Here is a 23249-nt window from a genome sequence, read left to right on the forward strand (position 1 = left end):
TTGGGATCGAAATGTGAATTTCTAATAAGAAGTTTCAAGAAAAATACTTCAATTGTGATAAAGTAGGTTATAAATCTTCGAAATGTAGATTGTAATAGGAAAACAATAAAAAAGAAGCAAATGTGGTTGATCACATAACCCATGATGTGTCAAAGATGAATCTCGCAACCATTATTTTTGAAGTGAATTTGGTGGGTTTAAAACCAAAAGAGTGTTGGATTGACACTGATGTTACAAGGTATGTATGCTCTGATAAAGAGCTCTTTATTTCATTTAAAGCAACTAAAAATAGGGAGAAGTTGCTCATGAAAAATTCGACGACTTTTGAAATTAAGGGTCAAGACAATATAGTTTTGAAGATGACTTTCAAGAAAGAGCTAACTTTAACAATGTGTGTATGTGTTGAAAATCTACAAAAACCTACTGTCTCGAGTCGCTTCTAAATAAACATGATTTTTGTATTGTATTTGAGTTAGACAAAGTTATATTGTTTAAGAGTGGAATGTTTGTCAGAAAGGATTATGTGTCTGATAGTACGATAATTTGCATAGATTAGTCAACTTGAATTATATACTTGTGTTCTATATTGATTTTAAATATAAGTGTGAATCTTGTGTTTATGTTAAATTGACAAGGCCATCATTTAAATCAATTAAAAGAAATATAAAATCACTCGATATAATTCACAACGAGGTATGTGATTTAAAATTTATAAAAACAAGATGTTACAACAAGTACTTCGTTATTTTGTCAATAATGACAAAAAATATTATTATGTATATCTGTATAAAAATAAGGATGAAGCTATAAAAAGAAATTATTTTCTGTAAGAATTGTTGAAAAAGTATGGGTCATATTTTGCATATTAATTTATTAACTTACTTGATGTATGGATTGATTTTTAAATATCAAGAAAAATGCCGAAAATGTGAAACATGGAATAGGCCCTATAGGCAAAACAAAAGAGAAGATGAATACTGGTACCATAACATATTCACCCAATTGTACTCAATTAGTCAACCAGACCACCACCGATCACGTTGGAGGTACGGGGGATACGCCCTGCGGATAGACCTGTGCCCACTCACATGTATATGACGTATTCTCGGATTTCGTCACGATTTTGGATTAGCTGTCCAAAACTCTATTCATTTGTATTCATCTTCGATATAGTGGGTTTTGCTTCTCCTCGGTCTATGATTTTTTCTCATCCAAAATTTTCACGTAAATGTGTGTTCTTGTTCTTGTTCTTTTTTTTTTTTTTTATATTAGTAATTCTCGTTTTTTCATCATGGAGTGACTCAATCCCGATCAAATTCAACTATTTCATATAATGTTTGAAAAAATAAAAATGAAAATAGCCGGGTTACTATGGTCAAAATGAAAAATATTAGTTAAAAAAGTAAATCCTAGAAAATGATCACTTGACACTATTTCAAAGTTAAAATGTTCAAGAAATAATTTTTCTTTTTTCCATCATATCAATATTTCTTGTAAAGACACGTTCAATTGTATAATAGAAATCCCAAAGTTATTTACGCTTGAAAAAAACTTTGTAATAAGAAGGTACATTTCGTTCGTAACTAGTGAGTGGTAACTCTCGTTGATAGGTCATAATATACTTCTGTTGTTGTCGAAGAATGGATACTAAACCTTTTTAGTTAGTTGATTCTATAATTTATATTATTACCTAGACTGGAGACATTGATTTTTTTAATAAAAATATTATTACTTCATTAACATCAAATGATATGAAAAATACAATAAAGAAGATGAAAAGGGCATTTCTCGACCGCAAGGACAAACAAATATCATTAAACTTCCCGCCAAATATTCACTTGAAGAATGGGAATTCAGGTTACGGCCTATGGGTTGGCATGATCCCTTGAAATAATGGATCACATGCTTATTTAGTAGTCATCCGACATAAAATTGGGCGATTCTTTCTTTTAGAAAACAAACAATCTAAAAATCTAAATACGACTAAAAAAAATTATGAAACTTTAAAACTGCGTTTGGTTTGCGATTCTGTTTTCCGTTTTTAGTCTTAAATTCATTTTCTATTTTCTGTTTTGAGGGACTATTTTTAAATTACAAAAAAATATGTTTGGTTTGTCATTTTGAAAAACTGTTTCTCAAAATAGAAACAAGAAAATGTATTTGGTTTAAAATTTTTAAAAATTGTTTTATGATATTTATTCAACTAATTTGATTATTTAGTAAAATATAATACTTTTATGCTAATATATTACCAAATAATATATATTATAAATTTGGTGAACTTACTATTTTTTTCTTGTAACGAAAATAAAATAATAAATTTATACACCAATAATAGGAATTGTTGTAAAGAAAATAGCTAGTCCGACTTTCATCCTTCTCGATTTATTTTGCTGTCATTTAGAGAGTAAAAAGGAAATAACAATTCTTCCAAATTTTGATCAATGAAAAAAACAATAATGGAAATTGATAAATGTTTTGTGGTTTTTAAAATTATTATACTTCACTAAATTGTATCAGATTATAATATTTTATTTTAAAAGTATTGCCGAGCATCCCCTGGATCAAAAAAATTGGCGTGTATTGAATATTTTCCAGATTTTGAGTTTTTTTTTTTAACTAAAAACACTCAAAATGGAAAAAAAAAAATTTATTTTGAGTTTTCAGTTATAAATTTTTCCTTGTTTTTTGATATGCATTTTCGGAAACAATAGACCAAGCACATTTTGAGTATTTTCAAAAATTAAAAATAGAGAACGACTTGAAAACGAGAAACCAAACCAAACGCAACCTAAATTTTCCTGAAAATTTCTCGGTTCCTTAAACTTTCACCTATGATCATAAATTTCAGGGATCAAAATATATTTATTATTTACTATTAGAGTGTGTTTGATTGACATGAGAAATATCATCTAAAAAAGAAAATATTTTCCATCTTTTGTGGAAAATAAACACCACTTCTACCCAAGGAAAATATTTTCCTTAAAAACAAGGAAAATTAGGCATACTTTCAAAAGTTGGAAAATGTTTTCCATGAAAAAAAAAAGGAATCAAACACTCCAACTAAAAATTTAAGTGAAAAACTAATATTTTTCATGGAAAATAAATGTAATCAAACACACACTTCGGAAGCAAAGGAAATAAAAGGGCTTAGTTAAAATAAAAATAAAAATAAAAATAAATAGATAAATACAAATTTAACCCAATTACAAAACGACGGCATTTTGATCTTTCCGCATTATCCATTATCTTGTATCGTGGAGGATGGCTGTGGTTCTGTGAACCTCAATGTTTCGGCATGATCTTTGCAAGCAAAATCAAAAACAATATAAGTGAAAACCCCACATTTGTTTTTGCATTATTTTAGTATTGAATTCAGTTGTATATCAAATGGGGAGCGGTATTATGATGTGTTGTAATGGAGTAATATTTTCCCGCCATCCTCGGATAGTAAGCGCTGCATTTGAGAATCCAATTAGTGGAGGAGGAGGGGATGGCGGGCTGAGCTCGAGGTGGAAAGGTTTGGACCAATTGGACAAGGAATTGAGCAAGGGAGATGAGAGGGCAGCATTGAATCTTGTTAAGGATTTACAGGGCAAGCCCGGTTGTCTCCGATGCTTTGGCGCCGCTCGCCAGGTTCATGCAATTGGCCCTTGCTTATTATAATTGTGATTATTTTGTGTATTCCCTTCTTATATGTTGTGTAATCCAATTCCTTCTTGCTTGTATTTGTATGAATTGTTAAATTGCTTTTTGAAGGTTTTTGTGCTTGTCCGGTGCACAGATTGTGATGATTTCTAGTTATAGCACAAATTGTGTTTGAAAAGTGAGATGGTTCAATTCAGAATATCGAGTTGGTTGAAGACTAATTTAGAAAAACAAATGTAACGTTGTGACTTGTAGATGAAGTGGTTTAAGATATAAGCATGCAGATTTCTCGAGTTCAAGTCTGGCCGTCTTCCTGTTTATGAAAATTGTGGATATGTAAGTTACTGGATGAAAAATGAACACAGACCTGCATGTGAAAGGGATTTTTGAAGAATGGATTTAAATATAAATGTGTCTCTCTCCATGATTGTTTGAAAAATATCATCAAATATTTATCTCGCTTTCGAGGAATGATGATCTCTCATAACATGTTTCTCTTTTATATATGTTTGGCTCATGTTTATATAAACGCTTTATGTAGACTCAAAGCTACTTTTTATCCATATCCTCGAACCACTTATTTCTATCTGTTTATAATTTAAACTGTTTATAAACACTTGGCAAGCATGCTCATTTTCTTCCCAATATCTTCTCGTGGTCATTTAGTGAAGTGAACAAGATATCAATTTCATAAAAAGATGCCCCAAATGAATTTGTGCTTCTAATTAACTTTGCCCCTGTTCGGCCCCCATTCTTTCTAACTTTTAATGGTTGGAATAGTGTTTTTTGAAAAATGTGTGGTTAAAAAAGAATGAAAAGTTTTTGATTTGCATGTAATATTATTTTATGGAAGATTATGTGGTTGAAAATAAAAAAGAAAAAAGAATGAGAAAAAAAAATGGGGGCCAAACAAGGGCTTTATAAAATAGACTATATGCAGATACCTCAGAGGCTTTACACTTTGGATGAGCTGAGACTGAATGGAATAGAAACTGCATCTCTTCTAGCACCAGTAGATTCTACACTGGGTTCTATAGAGAGAAACTTGCAGATTGCTGTTCTCTTGGGAGGAGTAGCTGCGTGGAACGTGTTTGGATTAAGTCCACAACAAATCCTATTTTCCTCCCTTGGATTGTTGTTGCTGTGGACCTTAGATGCGGTACGCATATCTAAACTATGCTTCGCTTCCCTTAACATTCTAAGTAATGCTTTAAGATGTAGGAATTGACTAAGTTATCATACTTTGGGTATTTGACAAAAAAAATACTATTTTTATTTTTTCTTGAAAGGAAGATATCAAATTAAATTTCCTGTGGCCTATTTCTAGCTATTAATCTCTCTCTTTCGGGAAAAGCACTTTAATCCCGTCTTTGAAATGAAAAATATTTGCCATGAAATTTTGCAACTTTGGATAGAAAAAGAAATCCAGAAAATAACGTGTCTTCAAGGTAGTATAGAAGAATGACAAAGTGGGATGAAAATGAGGATGTCTTAATGCAAATATGCAACAAAGTCCAACATATAACTCCAGGAAGCCCTATACTTGGATTAAGTTCAAACCATCATCCAATAATGTTTTACTCCTATATGCATGGGATAATCTGATAATGTGTTGAATGATTGAATAGACCAAGTAAATGTGTATGCATCAGTTGCTATCCTTGATGTATTTCTTACTCATTATCCCCGGCATATTCTTTTATTCTTTTCTTCTAATGACTAAATATTAGCAGTCTATGCAATGAGTGTTAATACGAATTTTGTGATTCTTAGCCTAGCTTGGCGTATTGGTGTCCAACAATTTTAGAATTCCACTTTCCATCAAAACAACGAGGAGAAACCTCAAATTAATGTACGCAATACATTGGCAGTTTTGGAAATTTCTCACTTGAAACATTTTGACTTGCCACTGATTATTCAGTAAATAGAGCTATAATGAATCTTTTTTGAACAAACATCGATGTTCAATCTCTCTCATATCTCCTTCCTACCACTCATTTCTTCTGCCCTTTCTGTTGAGCTTTGCCTCAGTTGGGAATGAAAGGATGTACCATCCTAAGTTTTAGCCCCTGTTTGGACTCCATTATAATTTAATACATTTTTCTCTTTCTTCATCTTTAACCACACATTCTTTATTAAAATGATATTACATGTAACCCCAAAACCTTTCCTTACATTTTAACCTCACATTCTTAAAAAAATTACTTTTCTAAAATACATTTTTCCTATAATCTCATTAAAATGGAGCCCAAACAAGGGCTTAATAAGTTAATACAAAACTCTGATCAAATAATATTCCTACAAATAATAGGTGGAAGATTATTACAAGGAATCTCATTGATGAGAGGCCAAAGGCTGACCATAGTGCTCCATCGCGAAGTTGTAAGCATGGGTTTAAGACTTACTAGTTACTAGCCTTCACTCTCTCCTAACATGTACGAATCCTGAAACCCCGTTACATAATCCAACTGTTCAATCAAAAGGTGAAAGGGGAAAACAATCCGTAATGATATGAACTTCCTTGAAAGAGTTTCTTCATAGGGACGTGTGGATCTCAAGAATAGAGGTATTTGGAAGTACTTGTTTGACAGTTAACACTTCATGTATCTTAATGACTTGGACAAATATACATAGCTTTTAGGATTATCTTCTATGTTCTTATTTTTTATCTTTTATTAATCTTTGTCAAATGAAAAATTTATAGATGGAAGATGAAAATAATGAAAATGTGAAAGAAAAGACGTTAATGGCTATTACTTATGAAGAGACTCTATTCACATATTTTCAGTGACTAAAAGCATTATCATCTAGAGTACACCTTCTTTTCCCCTATTAGTTACTATTATATGCACAAACTACATACAGACATTTATTAAATTATTAGATTGTAGTGAGGATTCCATTCTCATAATTAATTTTATAAATTTTCCTTGAATGGTACTAATTCTTTGGTATTAGAACTATTAGTTTCGTTCCTTTTTTAATAATTGAAGACTATTAACTTAGTGAATATAAAAAATCAGAGCATTGGCTGTATTAAACATAAATGGAAATCCTGTATTTTGAGTATAATATCTGCCGCACTTTGATGAACCACACTTAATTGTTCTGCATTTTATGCTAAACCTGGGGAGGTGTTATTATTTCAGTGCGCTTTGAGCATTTGAATAGTGCGAAGTTTATACTGCCTGCCTTTTGGACTCTTCAAGAAGTTAAAGAGTAAATTTTTTAGGAGGGGAATATGGAGAACCTAAGAATTGCCATAAGCAGCAAAGATGCATTGGATTCATGCATTTCACATGAGAATTCGAATCCAAATAATTTGAGCGTGTTTGCAATTTAATCCTTCTTTCTGCCCAACAATGCATACTTCCTTGACCGTTGAGCAACTTTATGGAGTTGATTAGCTAGGAACAACATACCAATACCTTGCCTTTAGATAGGGATTGCTAATTTTGATCTCAATATGATATGCGTAGTTGTAGATGTGACTGTGCATAGGGTCAATCAGATAATATTGTAATTTCCTTTAAAGTTGCTGAAATCTTATACTTCTTTTGAACCATGCATACGTTGAGCTCAGCTTGGTTCCTCTACACTATTATGGTCTTTATATAATTTACTATTTTCTTCAAAGTGTTCATGCATAGGTGTCTTTCAATGGAGGAGTCAGTTTCTTGGTTCTTGATACAATAGGCCATTCGATCAGCCAAAAGTACCATAATAGGGTTGTCCAAGTAAGACTCATCTCTTTCCCCTCTATTTTTCATGTTTATGCACGTCGGCGGCTTTACTTTTTCACCTCCTATTAGCATCCTTTTTTTTTTCTTTTTTTTTTTTCATTGACAAATATTTATGGGCAATAGATCACCTTCTATTTTTATAAGCTAGCATCACTTCTTGATTGTTATCCACTCATGACCTAGCATGAGGCTGGACATTTCTTGATTGCTTACTTGCTTGGAATCCTGCCGAGGGGATATACACTAACCAGCTTGGAAGCTTTGAAGAAGGAAGGATCGCTCAATGTTCAAGCTGGCACTGCTTTTGTGGATTTTGAGTTTCTTGAGGAAGTAGGTTTCTTCTAACAATTTTTACTGTTCTTCCACCTCCTATTCTGCACTCTAGTTGTGTTTCCTCTATTAGTTCCACTGGAAACTGCCTCCTGTATCACTTCTCATTTTTTTCCCCTTCATTTGTATAGAGTTTTTGCCATTGTTATATTGGGACTTGGGGGCTGAACTAGTGCCCTTCCAATTTCATCTTGCATAGTATCTTCTCACCTTCATGTTTTGGTTGTGGATATTGTGAGGTTTCTTCCTGGTTAGCAATTTTGCTGTTTTAAGCGTTTCATCTGCAAGTAATGCTGTTTCTATTTTGCGACGTTCATGGTTTTTGAGATCATGCCTTACAGTGCCTATTTGAAAATATTTAAAAAAAAATGATAATAAAAATTAAAGGAAATAAGTCAATCTATTTATAATTTTGTGAGATAATGTTAGACATATTAGCATAGTCAAATTCTAAATCAATGAAAGATCCCCACATCATAGTCAAACATAGTATATGTCAACTTCAACACTAATATGAACAAGATCTGAGGAGAAATTTTAGAAGTAAAAATCTCAATAGTCAGAGCAGGAAAAACTCTTCAAATAAAATTTCTTGGAAATGCATAAGTTATTCCCATCAAATATGATCTGAAGTATGTAAAAAGATAAGAATTTTGAGATGTTTTAATGATTATTGACTGCATAGATTTTGGTCTGAATGCAATCCAAATATATTTGTGCCCACCAATGATTACTAACCGTAGAAAAATTTAAATGATTTCAAACATACAAATAACAGAATGGTGCAGGAGATATGCTGCATTCTTGAAGCTGACTTGATATATTTTGATGAAGGCTCTTTTCTTCTAATGCAGGTAAGCCAAGAGAAAGTATCTGCGACGGTATGTTAAACCTTTTTCTCTGTGTATTATTATTATTTTAATTATTACGTTATTTTTTAATGAGAAATAGAAAATACTGATGATAATGCTTTTTTTTTTCCCCAGACGCTGAACAGATTTGCATGTATAGCACTAGCAGGTGTGGCAACGGAGTATCTTCTTTTTGGTTATGGAGAGGGAGGTCTTGCAGACATCAACACGGTGTTTATGCTCTCTGCCTTTTTTTTTTTTTTTTTTTTTTTAATACAGTTCAGCCACGTGATTTTAGATGTCAACCAATTCTAGGATATTCTATGTTGTTTCATGGAGGTAAAAAGTAACTCTTATGTTACACAAAATTTCTGAACTTCTGTGGACATTTATGCTGGCATTACGCATTTTTAACCATTTTACATTTAGAAAATGTTCTAATACCCCAAGTAGAGGCATATGCAACAATAGACTTTATCTATTACGCCTCAGGCATCACATAGTTGCAGCTCCTTGTAGTGACCTTGCCAACCCCACTGGACGTGAAGTCTGCATTTTACCTGGGTTTGAGGGACATTGTGTAGCTTGCTGAAGCTATGGCTGTTGCTGGTAAAGAAATCGATAAATTTGAAGACTGGCATTTATATTTTGATTACTGTTCAAAAGATGAAGGTACACGAGTAGATTCACCAATTATATGTGGCCACGTTCTTGGCAGTATGCAACTAGGCTAGGCACACAGTCTTGCTTCATCATTTGAGAAAACATGCTTCCTTCTACATTTGAAGTAATCTAAAAATTGTGGGAAAGTTGTAGTAGTTGGTCGCCAACCTTCAAAGAGGAGGAAGTTGGTCCCAACCTTTTAATTGGTTGCATCATGAAACCCAGTGGACAATTTCCTAGGAGACTTGTTAAAATGACATATGCATGGCATGTAAGGCAATATTATGAGAGTAAAATGGATAAAAAACAGTTACTTTTACAAACAAATAGAGGAAATAGATGGAAAAGAAAAAGGAAAATAAGAATGAAAAGAATTTGTGCATGATCTCTAGACACCCTGCCCAACACAAGCCACCTGCCTCAATATTACAACCAATTTACAACTCAGTCAAAAGGTTGGAACAATGCAATTTTCCCAATTAATTTTTGCTTCCTGATAACTGTTTATATACCATGTAAAGTAAATTGCTAAGACTTACTTATTTGCTTGGCAGTTGGATAGGTTACTTAAGAGCCTGGGTTTCACCCAGAAAAAGGCTGATTCTCAAGTAAGATGGGCCGTACTGAATACCATCCTAATTTTGCGTCGTCATGAAAAAACCCGAGCGATGCTTGCAGATGCCATGTCCAAGGGAAGCTCCGTAGGTGCTTGTATTGACCTCATTGAAAAAACCATAGATGATGCTGATTTATAGAATCAACCTCATAAATATCAACTTGCCCCCAGTACTTTGTAAATTCTTTGGAAGATATAATACTAATTCTTCTTATTCACATATTTCCTCTTGATATTTGGTTGTGTGCATTTTACGTTTATATTTTAAAACATTAGCTTATATACTGTTCTGTATTCAGATCATTATGTCACAATTGCGGTTTTTGAAGGACTCCTGGACCGTTTCGCAGTTTGGTGGTTGAAATTTTTAGCTTGGAATCCTTAAATTTCTTCTTTGTGTTTTTCACGGGCAAAGATAAGCCTTTTTTTTGGCATATCCGTAATTTGTCCTAGCATTTCGTGAAGGATAATCTTGCATGTGTTATAAATCATAGAAAGATCAGAAAAACAAAATAAGGGGTTAATAGAGTTTGTAATAAAATTTTTAGCATTAATCGTTGATGAAATATGTGGTTGAAAAATTGATAAAAATTGTGGGTTCCATAATATATGTGGTTAATAACAATTATTGATTTTGTGTGTTTGACTCACATTATTTTGGAAGAATGTATTTTGGAATAGTGGATTGATAGAAAATATATGGTTAAAAAATGAGGAAAAGTTTTGAATTTACGTATAATATTATTTTATTGAAGAATGTGTGGTTGAAATGATATCAATTTACTGTTTAAGAATATATTTTTTTGAAAGAATGTGACTCAAAAACGGCCACATATTATAACTGTTTAGCAACTTTTAATCTATTCTAAATAAGCACTAAACAAGCAAATGAACGAGTAATTCCATTTAGCATCTTATTTATGGTGATATTGTGTCTGTTTGTTACAATATTTTTTATGTTTCTGTGGGGTCATAGTTTGGAATTCTATTACATTTTTTGTAGTTCAACCAGGCATAATTGAGTCTTAGTTACGCAGGATGCTATAGAACAACCGTAGGAGATGGGGAATGGGGAGAGAAGGAAAAGTAGGGACCAATAGAAGAAGAGGGGAAAATATAAATCTTAGCCATGTTTGGCCCCCATTAAATTTTATTTTTCTCTCTCATATCTTCAACTACACAATGTTTTATAAAATAATATTACACGTAAATCGAAAACTTTCCTTCTTTTTTAACCACTACCTTCTTTTTTAACCACTTAAAAAAAAATAAAAAATAAAAATACTATTCCACCCATTTCCTTTTTTCAAAAATGAGGGCGAAACGGGAGCTTAATTTCATTTCAAGATGGTTCGTTTACATTGCATAAGTCACCTTATATAGGGTTTTGAATGATCTATTCCAAGAAATAAATATGTAATAAAAGCTATTAAATCAAAATTGAAAATAGTTTCCTAAAATACTTAGTATATTCGAAATTAAATATGGCCTTATAATATTGCATCATTTCTTTTCATCTGAGAAAACTCGACTCTAGCAAAATAGACTGCGATTTCTTAACTAAGGAAGGCGATATTTCTGCTTGAGCAGATAATGGAACCAATCATGTGACAGTAATTGAATTTCAATATCAGTCACAAACATTTAACCTGACCAAAGTGGGTAGTTGGTGAGTTTTGTATCGTAACAAATAATATAATGAACCTTTTAATCTGGATTATCGTTCCCACGAGTACTATGCTTTAATACTTAATCTAATTTTTCTAAATCCAATTTAATGAAAACAAACAAAGAAATATAATTTTTTTTAATTTAAAATAGCAGAAAATATCAAAATGCACTTAAAGGTTGATTTCGAATTCTAATATGGAATGGATATTATGACATAACAATTTCATATATTAATCACCTTCAAATCTTAATTCAAGATTCATAATCTAATGTAGTGTAGTGTTTGATCGAATTCTTCTATTGCATTCAATTTACTTTTCTCGAGTTCTAATTGAACATATTTAACTAATTCAATCTCATATCTTTATGCAAATCAATTCTTAGTTAAACGAAATATTAGTTCTAAGAATTCATAAAACAACCGCAATAATCAATATAGGTATCTCTACACTTTATACTGATTTATCAAATTGTACTATGTGGTCTAAATCTTTAATTCACCTCTCGATTGGTAAAAGATTCACAAAATCATTGAATTAGTAATCAAGTAATTTAATGCGTTAAATTCTTAGTAAAATCAACACACATATGATTAAATAACAACAATCTTGAATAGAAAAAATAAAGAGCCTCAAATAGATTACATTGTTAGCTATAATACGAAATTTAGCTATTCATAATACAAAAGAAAAATAAGAAATTGTTATTGAATGTATCACCCGATTTTGAAAAAAGATGTAGAAAAAGTGATTAATCTTGCAATAAGATTTTCTTCTTCTTCCAATCAATATTTCAAATTTTAAATTTCTTGATGTTTTTCTCCTTTGATCTGCGCTCTTCAATCTCCAATTTTATGTGTCTTCTTCTTAGTGTCCGACGCCCAAAACTTCCTCCATTCTCGTATTTATACTTCCCTTCACGTTTTCCTCAAATTAGAATTTTTATGGGCTTTAAAATGAGCCAACAACACACCCTAGTTATTGCAGCGTCGCGAAGACATATTGGGTAGTTCCTCTATAGAAAACTTAGCACTGCATCTCATTTAGTAATTTTGATAATAACTTCTCTCCCGATATCTGATTGAAACGATTCAAATTGGGTTGTAAAGATAATTCATTTTCAAATTCGAATGACTACTAGGCCAAAAATAGGTCTTTATCTCCGACTAAAAATCTAGAACATTCTTGTGCAGTTGAGATTTGATTTTTGAAAATATTTGATTATATTTAGCTCATTTTTACTTCTAATTGCATCTAATTGATCTCTAATATTCTTGAATCTTCATCTTATGATCCAATACAACTTTTGAGTTTTGCACTTTAATCCCTACACTTTGGATCTTGCTCTTTTTCACTTCTTTATTTTAATTTCATTTTCATTCATTGAGTTTCATCTAATAAACGTAATATAAAATAAATTAAGCTAAAATTGCTCAAAAAAAACTATTAAATATCGATATTTTTGAATCCAAATAATTCAATAAAATAAACTTGTCAATTGACAAATCTGATGAGGAGTACATGCTTGTGGGAGATTTTGTACTTGACGATTGGGATGAGAACATCAAATTTGTGAGAGATGGTTCTCCCCTATTGAGTGAGAAAATACTTGCAAAATACTTTAAAGATTGTCAAGTTGGATGAAAAAGATATGCTTATAGGAGATTCCATGTATTGGGATGCATTTCAACAATGGGTGATATATATCCACTCGATAGTATTAATAGGAAAGACTTGCCATTGCCCGAGGAGTTCGATGGTAATTCAATCTGAAGATAAGTCAACTTTTAAAGAACAACTTGAAAAGAATGACAAATTAATCACGGTGGGACTAAACGAAGATGTGGCAATCAATGAGGAGAAAATCAACTTATACTCGTTTGACTTAATTGATTGCCAAATAATTGATTTTGTGAATAAGCTCGATGAGGAAGTAGAAGTCTTCAATGTTGAATTTGAAGCAGATGGAATAGGCAAGTCGTCTTAAATAGAAATGGGCAATGTTGAGTTTTGGATATCAAATGAAGAGTGGAACAATGCCAAAAGAAGAAAAACGGGCAAGGAATCTAAAGTTTTTTTTAGGTACCCGTGATTCAATTGTCAAAGTCGAGCTAAAGACTATAAAAATGAGCTTATTAGAAGGCAACCCAATTTTTTAATTTTTCATTTACCTTTATGTATTTTCACGTTTTCATTTAATTAGCTATCATTTTTTATAAGTAATTTTTGAAGCCCCACATATCCATGATTCCTCACAAGTTTGGCGATAAATTGGTGTACAAGATGGTCACTTACCCATGTTCATCAAGAATATCACAAGTCCAATTCAAGCATTAGTACCTTTTCACAAATGTACAATTGGGGAAGTTTCGTTATCCCAATTCTCTTTGTATCTTATTTTAATCTCCATTTGACAATCATTATTTCAAGATTCCTTATTCTAAATAATCTTACTTTTTAACAATACATTCTCTAAAAATTCACTATTCAAAATTTATTTTTGCCAAATAATGGCTATCAAACGGAGGCCAAATTACAAATTATTTATTTAAACAATTAATTTGCTTATTTAATTTTTAATAGTTTTTCTAGAACTAGTCATAGTTGATCGTGCAACAAATTCTTTAAAAATAATATTTGAAGATGTTAGAATATAAAAAATAATTAATAGAAGTTGTCATGTGGAATGAACTTTTGATTTAAATGAAGTAAAAAAAACTAGTTTGTAAAAAGCAATTTAAATAGTTAAAGAAGTCAATTAGAAAAATCACTCCATTTATCCTTTGGATATGAATTATACATTCAACGAATACTATCATTCATTCATATTCACTTAATATGCTTTGAATATATCAATTAAGATTAATTATTATATATATTAAAATTATTTATTATAGATACAGATTTTGTCACCTTTCATTCTTTGTATTATGACATTCATTGAATAAATCAATTGGAAGAAAACTCTAAAAATATTCAACTTTTATTCTACAAAATTAATGAATTTAATTTACTTTCCAATTAAGTGAAATGAATATGTCAAATTTATATTGATTAAAACTAAATAATTGATAAAATAATTCATGATAATATTGTTCAAATGATTAAAAGCACATATTGAAAAATGAAAAGGTAACGAATCAGTCAAACATGGTTAAATAAATTAAGTACATACTAAAAAAAATGAAAAGTAAGATAATGCCCATGTTTGTTTCCCATTATTTGTCCATTAAAATAAAAAATATTGCCGTTATCTATCATATGAAGTCACTATATTTGAATTTCCATCTATTGTATGAGATCCGTGACGACTATATTTTTTATTTTCATTCTTAAATAATGGGAAACAAACGAGGCTAATGAATGTATCAAATGTACATTCATCATAATTAAATAGCTGACAAAATAATTAATGATAATATTGTTCAAATAGTTCAAACGATTAATAAATTAAATAAATGTTGAGAAACGAAAAGTATAATATTATTAAAATAATTAAATACATATTGAAAAGCGAAAAATAAGGCATTATTGAAATAATTGAATTATAGCAAGGATTGAATCGTCTAAAAAATATTCTTATTTGATGTGATATTTTATTATCAAATATTTTATAAATATAGGAGAAAATACACATAAATGACTCAATGACTGTAGCAAATTTTAAGATTGGCCTTTGACCCATTAAGTTAATTAAAAAAAATAAAAAAGTTAAAAAATAACTTTAGGCACAAAAGAGCGATTTTACCCTTGACAAACTATTTTGGAAGCCGACTGTGAGATCCAAAGAAAATTGATGCCCCAATTGCCACATTTTCCGATCAACCACCGATCGACCGACGCGCAACTTGGATCAATAACCACTATCTACCACCGGGCGATACCATTTCGGTTAATTGTTATATAATCAATTAAAAAAATATTTGTAATTTTTGTTGTTATATAATCAATTGAATTTTTTTACATTTATGCGATTTAAGCATGAGTAGAACTAGATTGTGTGGTGCTTGGGGGTGGAAAATGTGATTTTTTTGCAATTTTTTGGACCTCTCATCGTCGAATATGACGGTTTTCAACGAAGATAGGCCTTGTGAACGACGTCGACTGTTAACAGTCGGGTTTAACAGTCTTGGGCCGATTGTTAACAAACAAAACAATCTTTGGGCTGACTGTTAAAGTCGGTCCATGACTGTTAACAATCGGTCCAAAGACTGTTAACATTTGAATTTTTTAAAAATATATATATAAATTTAATTTTTTATAAATTTTTTATAATTAATTTATTAATAATTATGTTATTTATTTACTTATTTTTTTGATTGTCTTTTATTTATATAATTTAATAATTAAATATTATCTGAAATTAACAATTTATTTTCCATGTTATTTATTTAATTAAAATTTTTTTTTTGTAAATATATTTTCCAAATGTAATATAGAAGATTAATTTTCTTTATAATTTTCATTTGATTAAATAATAATTATGTTATTTATTTATTTTTTATATATTCTTTAATTTTTTAAAATTTATTTAAATAATATTTATATTCTTTAATTTTTTTGAAAATATATTTAACCTTTAATTTTTAACTTTTTTGTATTCTTTAAATATTAATAATTTCCTTTTGCTGAAGATCTCATTAATTTGTTTTTTAATTTAATTAATTATTTTTTACATTTTTATTGAATTTATTTTGTTATTAACATCAAGAATTTGGTTCCCATTGATTTTTTGAGATTATGCGTTATTTTATTATCTCTTATTTAATATTCTAACATTTGAATTTTTGCAGGATGGAATATCATTTAGATGGGGAATTGAGACGGATGGCGGGGAAAGTTACTTGGAACGGTAGTTTTGAGAGTTTTATTGCTGTGTTGGAGTTGCTCGATGATCATCACAGAGATATGCTAAGACAGTTCTTCTTGTGGCCACTGTACCAGATGCGAGATGTGCAGTACTCAGGACAGATCATTGATACACTTCTATGTCAGTTTCTGAGGCCAGTCAACGACGATTCCCTCCACTTCGACCTCGGAGGCAATGTCGTCAGTTTCTCGATGTATGAATTTAGCTTGATCATTGGACTGAAGAATACGAGCGACGATGCAGCCATTGAAAGAAGCAATAGGCTGTACGAAACGTACTTCCAGGGACATAGGTCGGTGCTTCTACCCGAGTTGATGGTCGTGATTAGGAGGTGTGACCAGATACTAGATAGATTGAAGCTTGGGCTGTTCTACATCCTCGAGAGTGTGATGAGGTGTCATCACAAGAAGACTGTTATCGACATTTTTCATTTGCAAGTTGTTGACGACATCGATGCGTTCAACAACTATCCATGGGGCCGGAGATGCTACGAATACACCGTACATGTCTTCACCAGATCATACTCGAGGTCCAGGGGGTCAATGCGTAAATACAATACATATGGATTGCCCTTAGCGGTGCAGGTAAATGTTTAATATAATTAAAGTTAAAATTTTAGTATATTACATTTATGCATAATAAGTGTATGTGTTACAGATTTGGGTGTATGAGACCGTCCCTATACTAGGGTCCTACGAAGTTAGGAGAGACACGATGCCCTCGGATATATCATTGGAGATCATTGCCAGCGGACGGATGTCCCACAGGAAAACAGTTATCGGCCCTCCTCGACGATCCTCAGGTAAGTATTATGCATTTGTGATTTATATTATCCGTAGTTTAAAATCTGTTTAATATGTCAGTTTGAAGTCATACTTGAGTTGACGCCGTCGATGAAAGAGGAGGCTCGGGGTCTTGTGCGGGATTTAGGCGTTCCGCATACCCAAGATGAGGAGATATCTGATCCGAGCCAGAACCGAAATTGGGTATGTGAATTAAATATAATTTATTGAATATCGTCGACATATAAATTTATTGAATAATTTTTAATGTTATTTATGTAGGAGGGCGGTCCAGCTGATCGACGATCACCTCCGTCGAGGGTATCGCCGCTACCATTAGCATCACCTTCGCTGAGAGCATCGTCACCGCCATTGGCATCACCTTCGTTAAGGGCATCGCCGCCGCCATTGGCATCGCCACTGCCGAGGGTATCTCCTTCTCCCTCATCCAAACACCTCCCCGTGTATCTCCGGCACACAGTGATGATTTGTATGCCCGTCTGACTGGATTTATAGCGGAGGAGGTTGGCGCGCTATGACGAGAGTTGACGGAGAGGGTCGATGATCTGTGACGAGAGTTGACAGGGAGGGTTGACAATTTGACAGGGAAGGTTGACTATCTGACAGGGAGGGTCGACGATATGGGATGAGAGTTGACAAGAAGGGTTGACGATCTATCCCATGATGTTGGAATGCAAAGGTCTTGCGTTGTCGACCTTCAAGATACGATAGCGGCACTTAGAGGAGATTTAGCCGGTAGGCGATGGGAGGATAGAGGGGATGGCGAAGATGATGATAGAGAGGGTGACAGAGATGGTGATGGAGAGAGGGGTCACCCACATTTTTAGCGTGATGAGACATTAGAATCGTTGTGATTGTCTATGGAGGGGGAGAGGGTGGCTTCGATGGGAATAAGAGAGGGGACGACGAAAGGGGTGGCCTCGATGGGAGGGGCGAAGGAGGTGGCGAAAAAGGGAGAGGCCCGATAGGAGGGGCGGAGGAGGTGGCCCCGATGGAAGGGAGCGGAGGAGGTAGCCCCAGAGGTCGAAAGGACCCCCGTCGTGATTCAGGGTAAGAGACATGCTGTTGATGAGACGGAGCAGGTAGTCGGCAAGAGGTTGAGAGTGTCGTCTCAGTATGTTGTTTCCCTCTTTACGGTTGAGACCAAGAGGAGGACGTTCATCGATGGGATGCACCCAAACTTATTCAGGGAGGTGGACAATGCCAAGTGGAAAGCGTTCAAGACGGAGTGGAGGAGAATCATCCTTGGGTAAGTATTGTATGATTTTAATAAAGCATTGTATCCTAACTCGTCTATGCTTATTTTAACACTTTCCTATTTTTTCAGAGTTAGCCACACGATAGGTCAAAGGACGGTCTCGAATGCTTACAAGTGGTTCTACGATATCACTACTTCAGGAGCTTGGCTCGCCAACGATGTAAGTGAACTATTCATTTCGTGTTTTTTATTTATACGTCACTTTGTGTTTATTAAATGAATAACTCATACTTTTTTGGTGTTTTCTGATGCAGCACATCGATCTGGCCATGGACTTGCTGCGAGATCGAGCTCAAAGACATCCAAAATCATTTGACGTCCATGGTCGAGTCATATTAAACACCGAGTTCCAACGTGCCGTTACCATAGAGTATCAGTCGCTCCAACTTATGGATAACAAGTACACGGTGCCAGAATATATGCTCGAGTGGGTCATAGGAATGTCGCCGAGTGTCAGGGGAAAATCATGGGAGGATTGTACACATATGTACATTCCACCGTGAATCAGTAATCACTATATTACGTTGGAGATCATTTTTACTGACACGACTATATATGTTTACGACTCAGATCATTCATGTTTGACAGAAGGAGCAAAACTTGGAGTTCGTAGCTGTAATTGTTCCTATGATGGCCAGACGAACGAAAATGACTGTACAGGACAGATTGCGGATTGTTCGGAACATGACGACAGCACGACAGTCCGTAAGGTAAGTATTTGGACTTTGTTGTTTTCATCTTTCAGATTTAGTTTTTAGCTACATAGTACTGAGCTAATCCATTCTTGTTCAATTGTAGCGGTGACTGTGGCATATTTGGCATTAAGTACGTTGAATTTTTAAGTATAGGACATAAGGTTGATTAAATCAACCAATCGTGCATACAGAACTGGAGAAAGAAGCTAACTTGTGATTCGTTCGAATTTAATGGTAACTCGTAAATTTGTAGTAAATATATGTAATATTCGAATTGTAAATTTAATCATTTTTTGTGATTATGAAATAATTGTAAATTTGTGTTCAATATATATAACATTCACATTTAAAATTTAATTATTTTTTTGTAAGTTGATTTTTTGTTATTTTACACATATGCCGACTATGAAACTATTTTTTTCATATGAATCATTATAAATACCATTATCAAGAATAAATATTGAACATTGAACATTTATGAAGAACAAATATTGAACAGTGTAAAGTAAATGGAAATATTATTCATTTAATGTACCTGTCTAATTGTTATTTAGGGAAATTTGACTGCTACAAAATTGTTGAGTACACCCTATGGCTCTGCACCTGCCACACCTACGTGGTCGAGAAAACTCTCCGGTAGATAGTATTCTAGATGTACTTGGACGTTCAAGATCACGCGGTTCAACTGCTGGTGGCAACAAATTATTAAACGGAAGAATGTGTTTGGGAACTTCCCACTCGACTTCATTCAACAGAGGAAATATAGTCCCAGCATATGCTGTTCTCCAAGACTCAGTCGTATAATACAAAGAGCATAACGTTCTCGCTACAAAGCCTCAATACATGGCCATTGCAACTGCATGCTCACATGAAAAACTCTCCAACTAAAATCTCGTACAAGTGCATGTGTTATCAGTCAAGTCCACCATAAATGCCGTATTACGTGCACATTGCACGGAGAAGCGGAACTCATCTAATGCTTCTACATTCAACTTCCTCACAACCTCTGTCCCCTTAAGGAGTTTCTCCTCTTGAGCTGGGGTCAACACGCTAGTGCAACTCTGTGATGCCACACTTCGGTCATGAAACCACTGTTGCATCTTATTATGAATGTTCTCAATCATTGAGAGAATTGGTAACTCTCGATCTTTCTTAAACAATACATTAAGAGACTCCGCGTTATTCGACGTCATCATGTTGTATCAACGTCCTAAAAAGTATGATCACGCCTAATGTTCGATCCCCATGTTCGTCAGATATTTCAACACCGGTAATGATTTACTTCTTATCTCAAACATGAACTTATTACACTCTTCAACACTGTAAGCTTCGACCGCTCTCCTGAACAATGAAACAATGCTTTTTCCCCGATACCTAGTCTTCAAATTACCTTGTATATGGTACATGCAATACCCATGATGTACCTCGGGAAAAACTTCAGCGATACCATTTATTATAGACTGTCCCCGATTGGTTACAAAGGCAAGGTCTTCGACTTTCCCGAACCACTTCCCTCAATTTAGAAAAGAACCAACGCATGGACAGATCATTTTCATTGTCGACTATGCCGAATGCAATAGGGTAAATTTGGATGTTGGCGTCTTGACATATAATAATAATTAATTTGCCTTGATATTTAGCTTTTAGAGTTGTACCATCAATTAGAATTACGGGTCGCATTGCATTTCGAAAATCCCGAATACATTGTCCGAGAGCCATGAAGAAATACTTAAAACAGTTACTGCCCCCCGTTTCAATAAAAAATGCCGTGTCAGGATTAGTTGTCCCCATGTTATGGCAATACTTGACCAATTTAGCGTAGCTCTCCTCAGCCGATTCCATTAAATCCTCCAATGCACATTCTTTGGCTTTCCAGGCTTTTTGGTAGCTCAAGAATAACCACATCATCTGTAGGAACTATCTCCATTGTCTCCCAAAAATCTCGATCATTATTATCCACCCTATTTGAATTTTCACGTTCATATTCGATAACATCCTTCTTAACTAAAGTCACATCAAGAACAGTCGGAGTCCGATGCATTTTATTCAATTCTAATAAATAATTCAATTCAGTATAATTAGTAACGAATATCGGTGGAATCGAAATGGATGAATCCCCATAACCGTTGAATAGATATCTCAATTGTATATCATATTGAGATTAATCGACATTCAGCATATTTTGCAAATCGTGGTACACTTCTGAGTATGATGTACTCTCTGTTATGGGAATTGCAATACAATCACATATGTCACTCGTCCATCTCCATTTCCACCGATTATTTTCATTCAATTCGAAATCACCGAAATAACAGACGGATATTATCATATCTGCATGAGAAAATAAATTTTTTTTAATAACTTACAACAAAAAAATTCATATGCTTATTTATTTAATCAACTTCATTTATTAATTATAAGAAAAAATCAGTGCCAACAAAAATTAATTAGTTAATTAACAGCTTTAATAATCGATTTTTGTGAAAATAGAAGCACAAAATCGACTGTTTAGTTATTTAACAAACGGCCGTTAATCAGCCAAACAGTCGGCTGTTAAACTGTCGACTGTTTGGCCGTTAACAGTCAGACAGCCGGTTGTTTTGGCTGTTTTGCGTATGAATTTTTTCTTCTATGGTTCTAAAGAAAAAATTATAGATCTGTTCAAAATTTTTTTCTTCTGATAAAATTTTTTTTATACTAACTATTACTATGTCGAAATAAAATTTCTCTATTCAAACGTATACTAATTTACTGAAAACGAAATTAAACGTGCGTAAATATACTTACTGATTTAAAGTAATTGATATGAAAAAAATTTGACTTCAGCGTTTGAAATTTTTTTGAGATTTTGAGGTTCAAGCATATGAAATATGAGAGTTTTCTGTATTGGAAGCTCGTTTTGAAGTTTTATAAGAGGGGAAGTGCTTAGTTTTCAATTATTAACTAAAAGGGTAGTAAAGTCTTTTCAACAATACATTGTTTTATAATTGTATAATACATTTAAAGACATCTTTGTCTTTTACCATACAAGAGGTCAATGTGATAATATTCAAGATTTTCAAAGTCAAAGTGAAATTTTGAACCTTTGATTGGGTCAAATTTAAAAGTACCCCTAAATATTGCCAAACACGCCCTATTTACCCATTTTCATTGTAGAAGACGTAAATGCTATCTTTTAAAGGTTGGGACAAACGAGCAACAAGTGTCAAAAGGTTGGAGATATCTATTGCTTTTTCATTATAAGATAATGTATTTTTCAGTTCCGTTTGGCCCCATTAATTTTCATTCAATTTTTCTCTCTCCTATTTTCAACCACAAAATTTTTCACAAAATAATATTATACGTAAATTAATTTTTTTTCTTTTTTAACCACTCATTTTTCAAAAAAACTCTAATCTACTTATTTTCATTTTAAAAAAATGAGGCAAACGGGGGCTAATAAGCTCCCCAAAACAAGCCCTAAAATGCAAATGTTCTTCTTATAACTGAACCTCATTTAATCCACTTTAATGTAAGAATGAGAATAAACAATATAATCAATATAGGCCTATACAAGATATAAAAAGTCAAATATGATAGTTCGATGTGATAGCTAATTCTCATATTCTTCATTTTAATATTTTTCATTTTATTGGGTAAATAATGAAAAAAAAAGGGTACTTTTAAATTTCACCCAATCAAAGATTCAAAATTTCACTTTAACTTTGAAAATCTTGAATATTATCACATTGGCCTCTTGTATGGTAGAAGACAAATATGCCCTTAAATGTGTTATACAATTACAAAACAATGTATTGTTAAAAAGGCTTTACTACATTTTTAGTTAATAATTGAAAATCAAACACTTCCCCACTTATAAAACTTCAAAACGAGCTTCCAACACAGAAAAAATTCTTATATTTCATCTGCTTAAACCTCAAAATCTCAAAAAACTTTCAAAAGTTGAAGTCGAAATTTTTTTTTATATCAATTACTTCAAAATCGGTAAGTATATTTATGCATGTTTAATTTCGTTTTTAGTAAATTAGTATACATTTCAATAGAGAAATTTTATTTCGACATAGTAATAGTTAGTATAAATTTTTTTAAACAAAAGAACCTA

At 32.7% G+C, this 23249-nt stretch overlaps 1 protein-coding gene across 6 annotated transcripts; it reads left to right on the forward strand.

Annotated features, from left to right (window-relative positions):
- Positions 1 to 3228: 3228 nt before the first annotated feature.
- LOC111380546 lies at positions 3229 to 10203 on the forward strand. Of its 6 annotated transcripts, none has more exons than XR_002700203.1 (8): positions 3229 to 3636; positions 4589 to 4807; positions 7299 to 7385; positions 7575 to 7721; positions 8510 to 8602; positions 8708 to 8803; positions 9082 to 9244; positions 9790 to 9913. XR_002700203.1 is itself a non-coding variant. In XM_023004136.1 (8 exons), exons 1-7 carry the CDS (start codon positions 3391 to 3393, stop codon positions 9154 to 9156), a joined length of 963 nt encoding a protein of 320 aa, XP_022859904.1. In that variant the 5' UTR covers positions 3229 to 3390; the 3' UTR covers positions 9157 to 9181; positions 9790 to 10017. The 6 variants fall into 6 exon arrangements, 5 of the variants coding, with proteins under 5 accessions (XP_022859904.1, XP_022859902.1, XP_022859903.1 ...); XM_023004136.1 differs by having other exon boundaries at positions 9082 to 9181; positions 9790 to 10017; XM_023004134.1 differs by lacking the exon at positions 9082 to 9244 and having other exon boundaries at positions 9790 to 10203.
- The last annotated feature ends 13046 nt before the right edge of the window (positions 10204 to 23249 follow it).

Source organism: Olea europaea, unplaced genomic scaffold (genome assembly GCF_002742605.1).
Source record: "Olea europaea var. sylvestris unplaced genomic scaffold, O_europaea_v1 scaffold2163, whole genome shotgun sequence".
NCBI classification, from domain to species: domain Eukaryota; kingdom Viridiplantae; phylum Streptophyta; class Magnoliopsida; order Lamiales; family Oleaceae; genus Olea; species Olea europaea.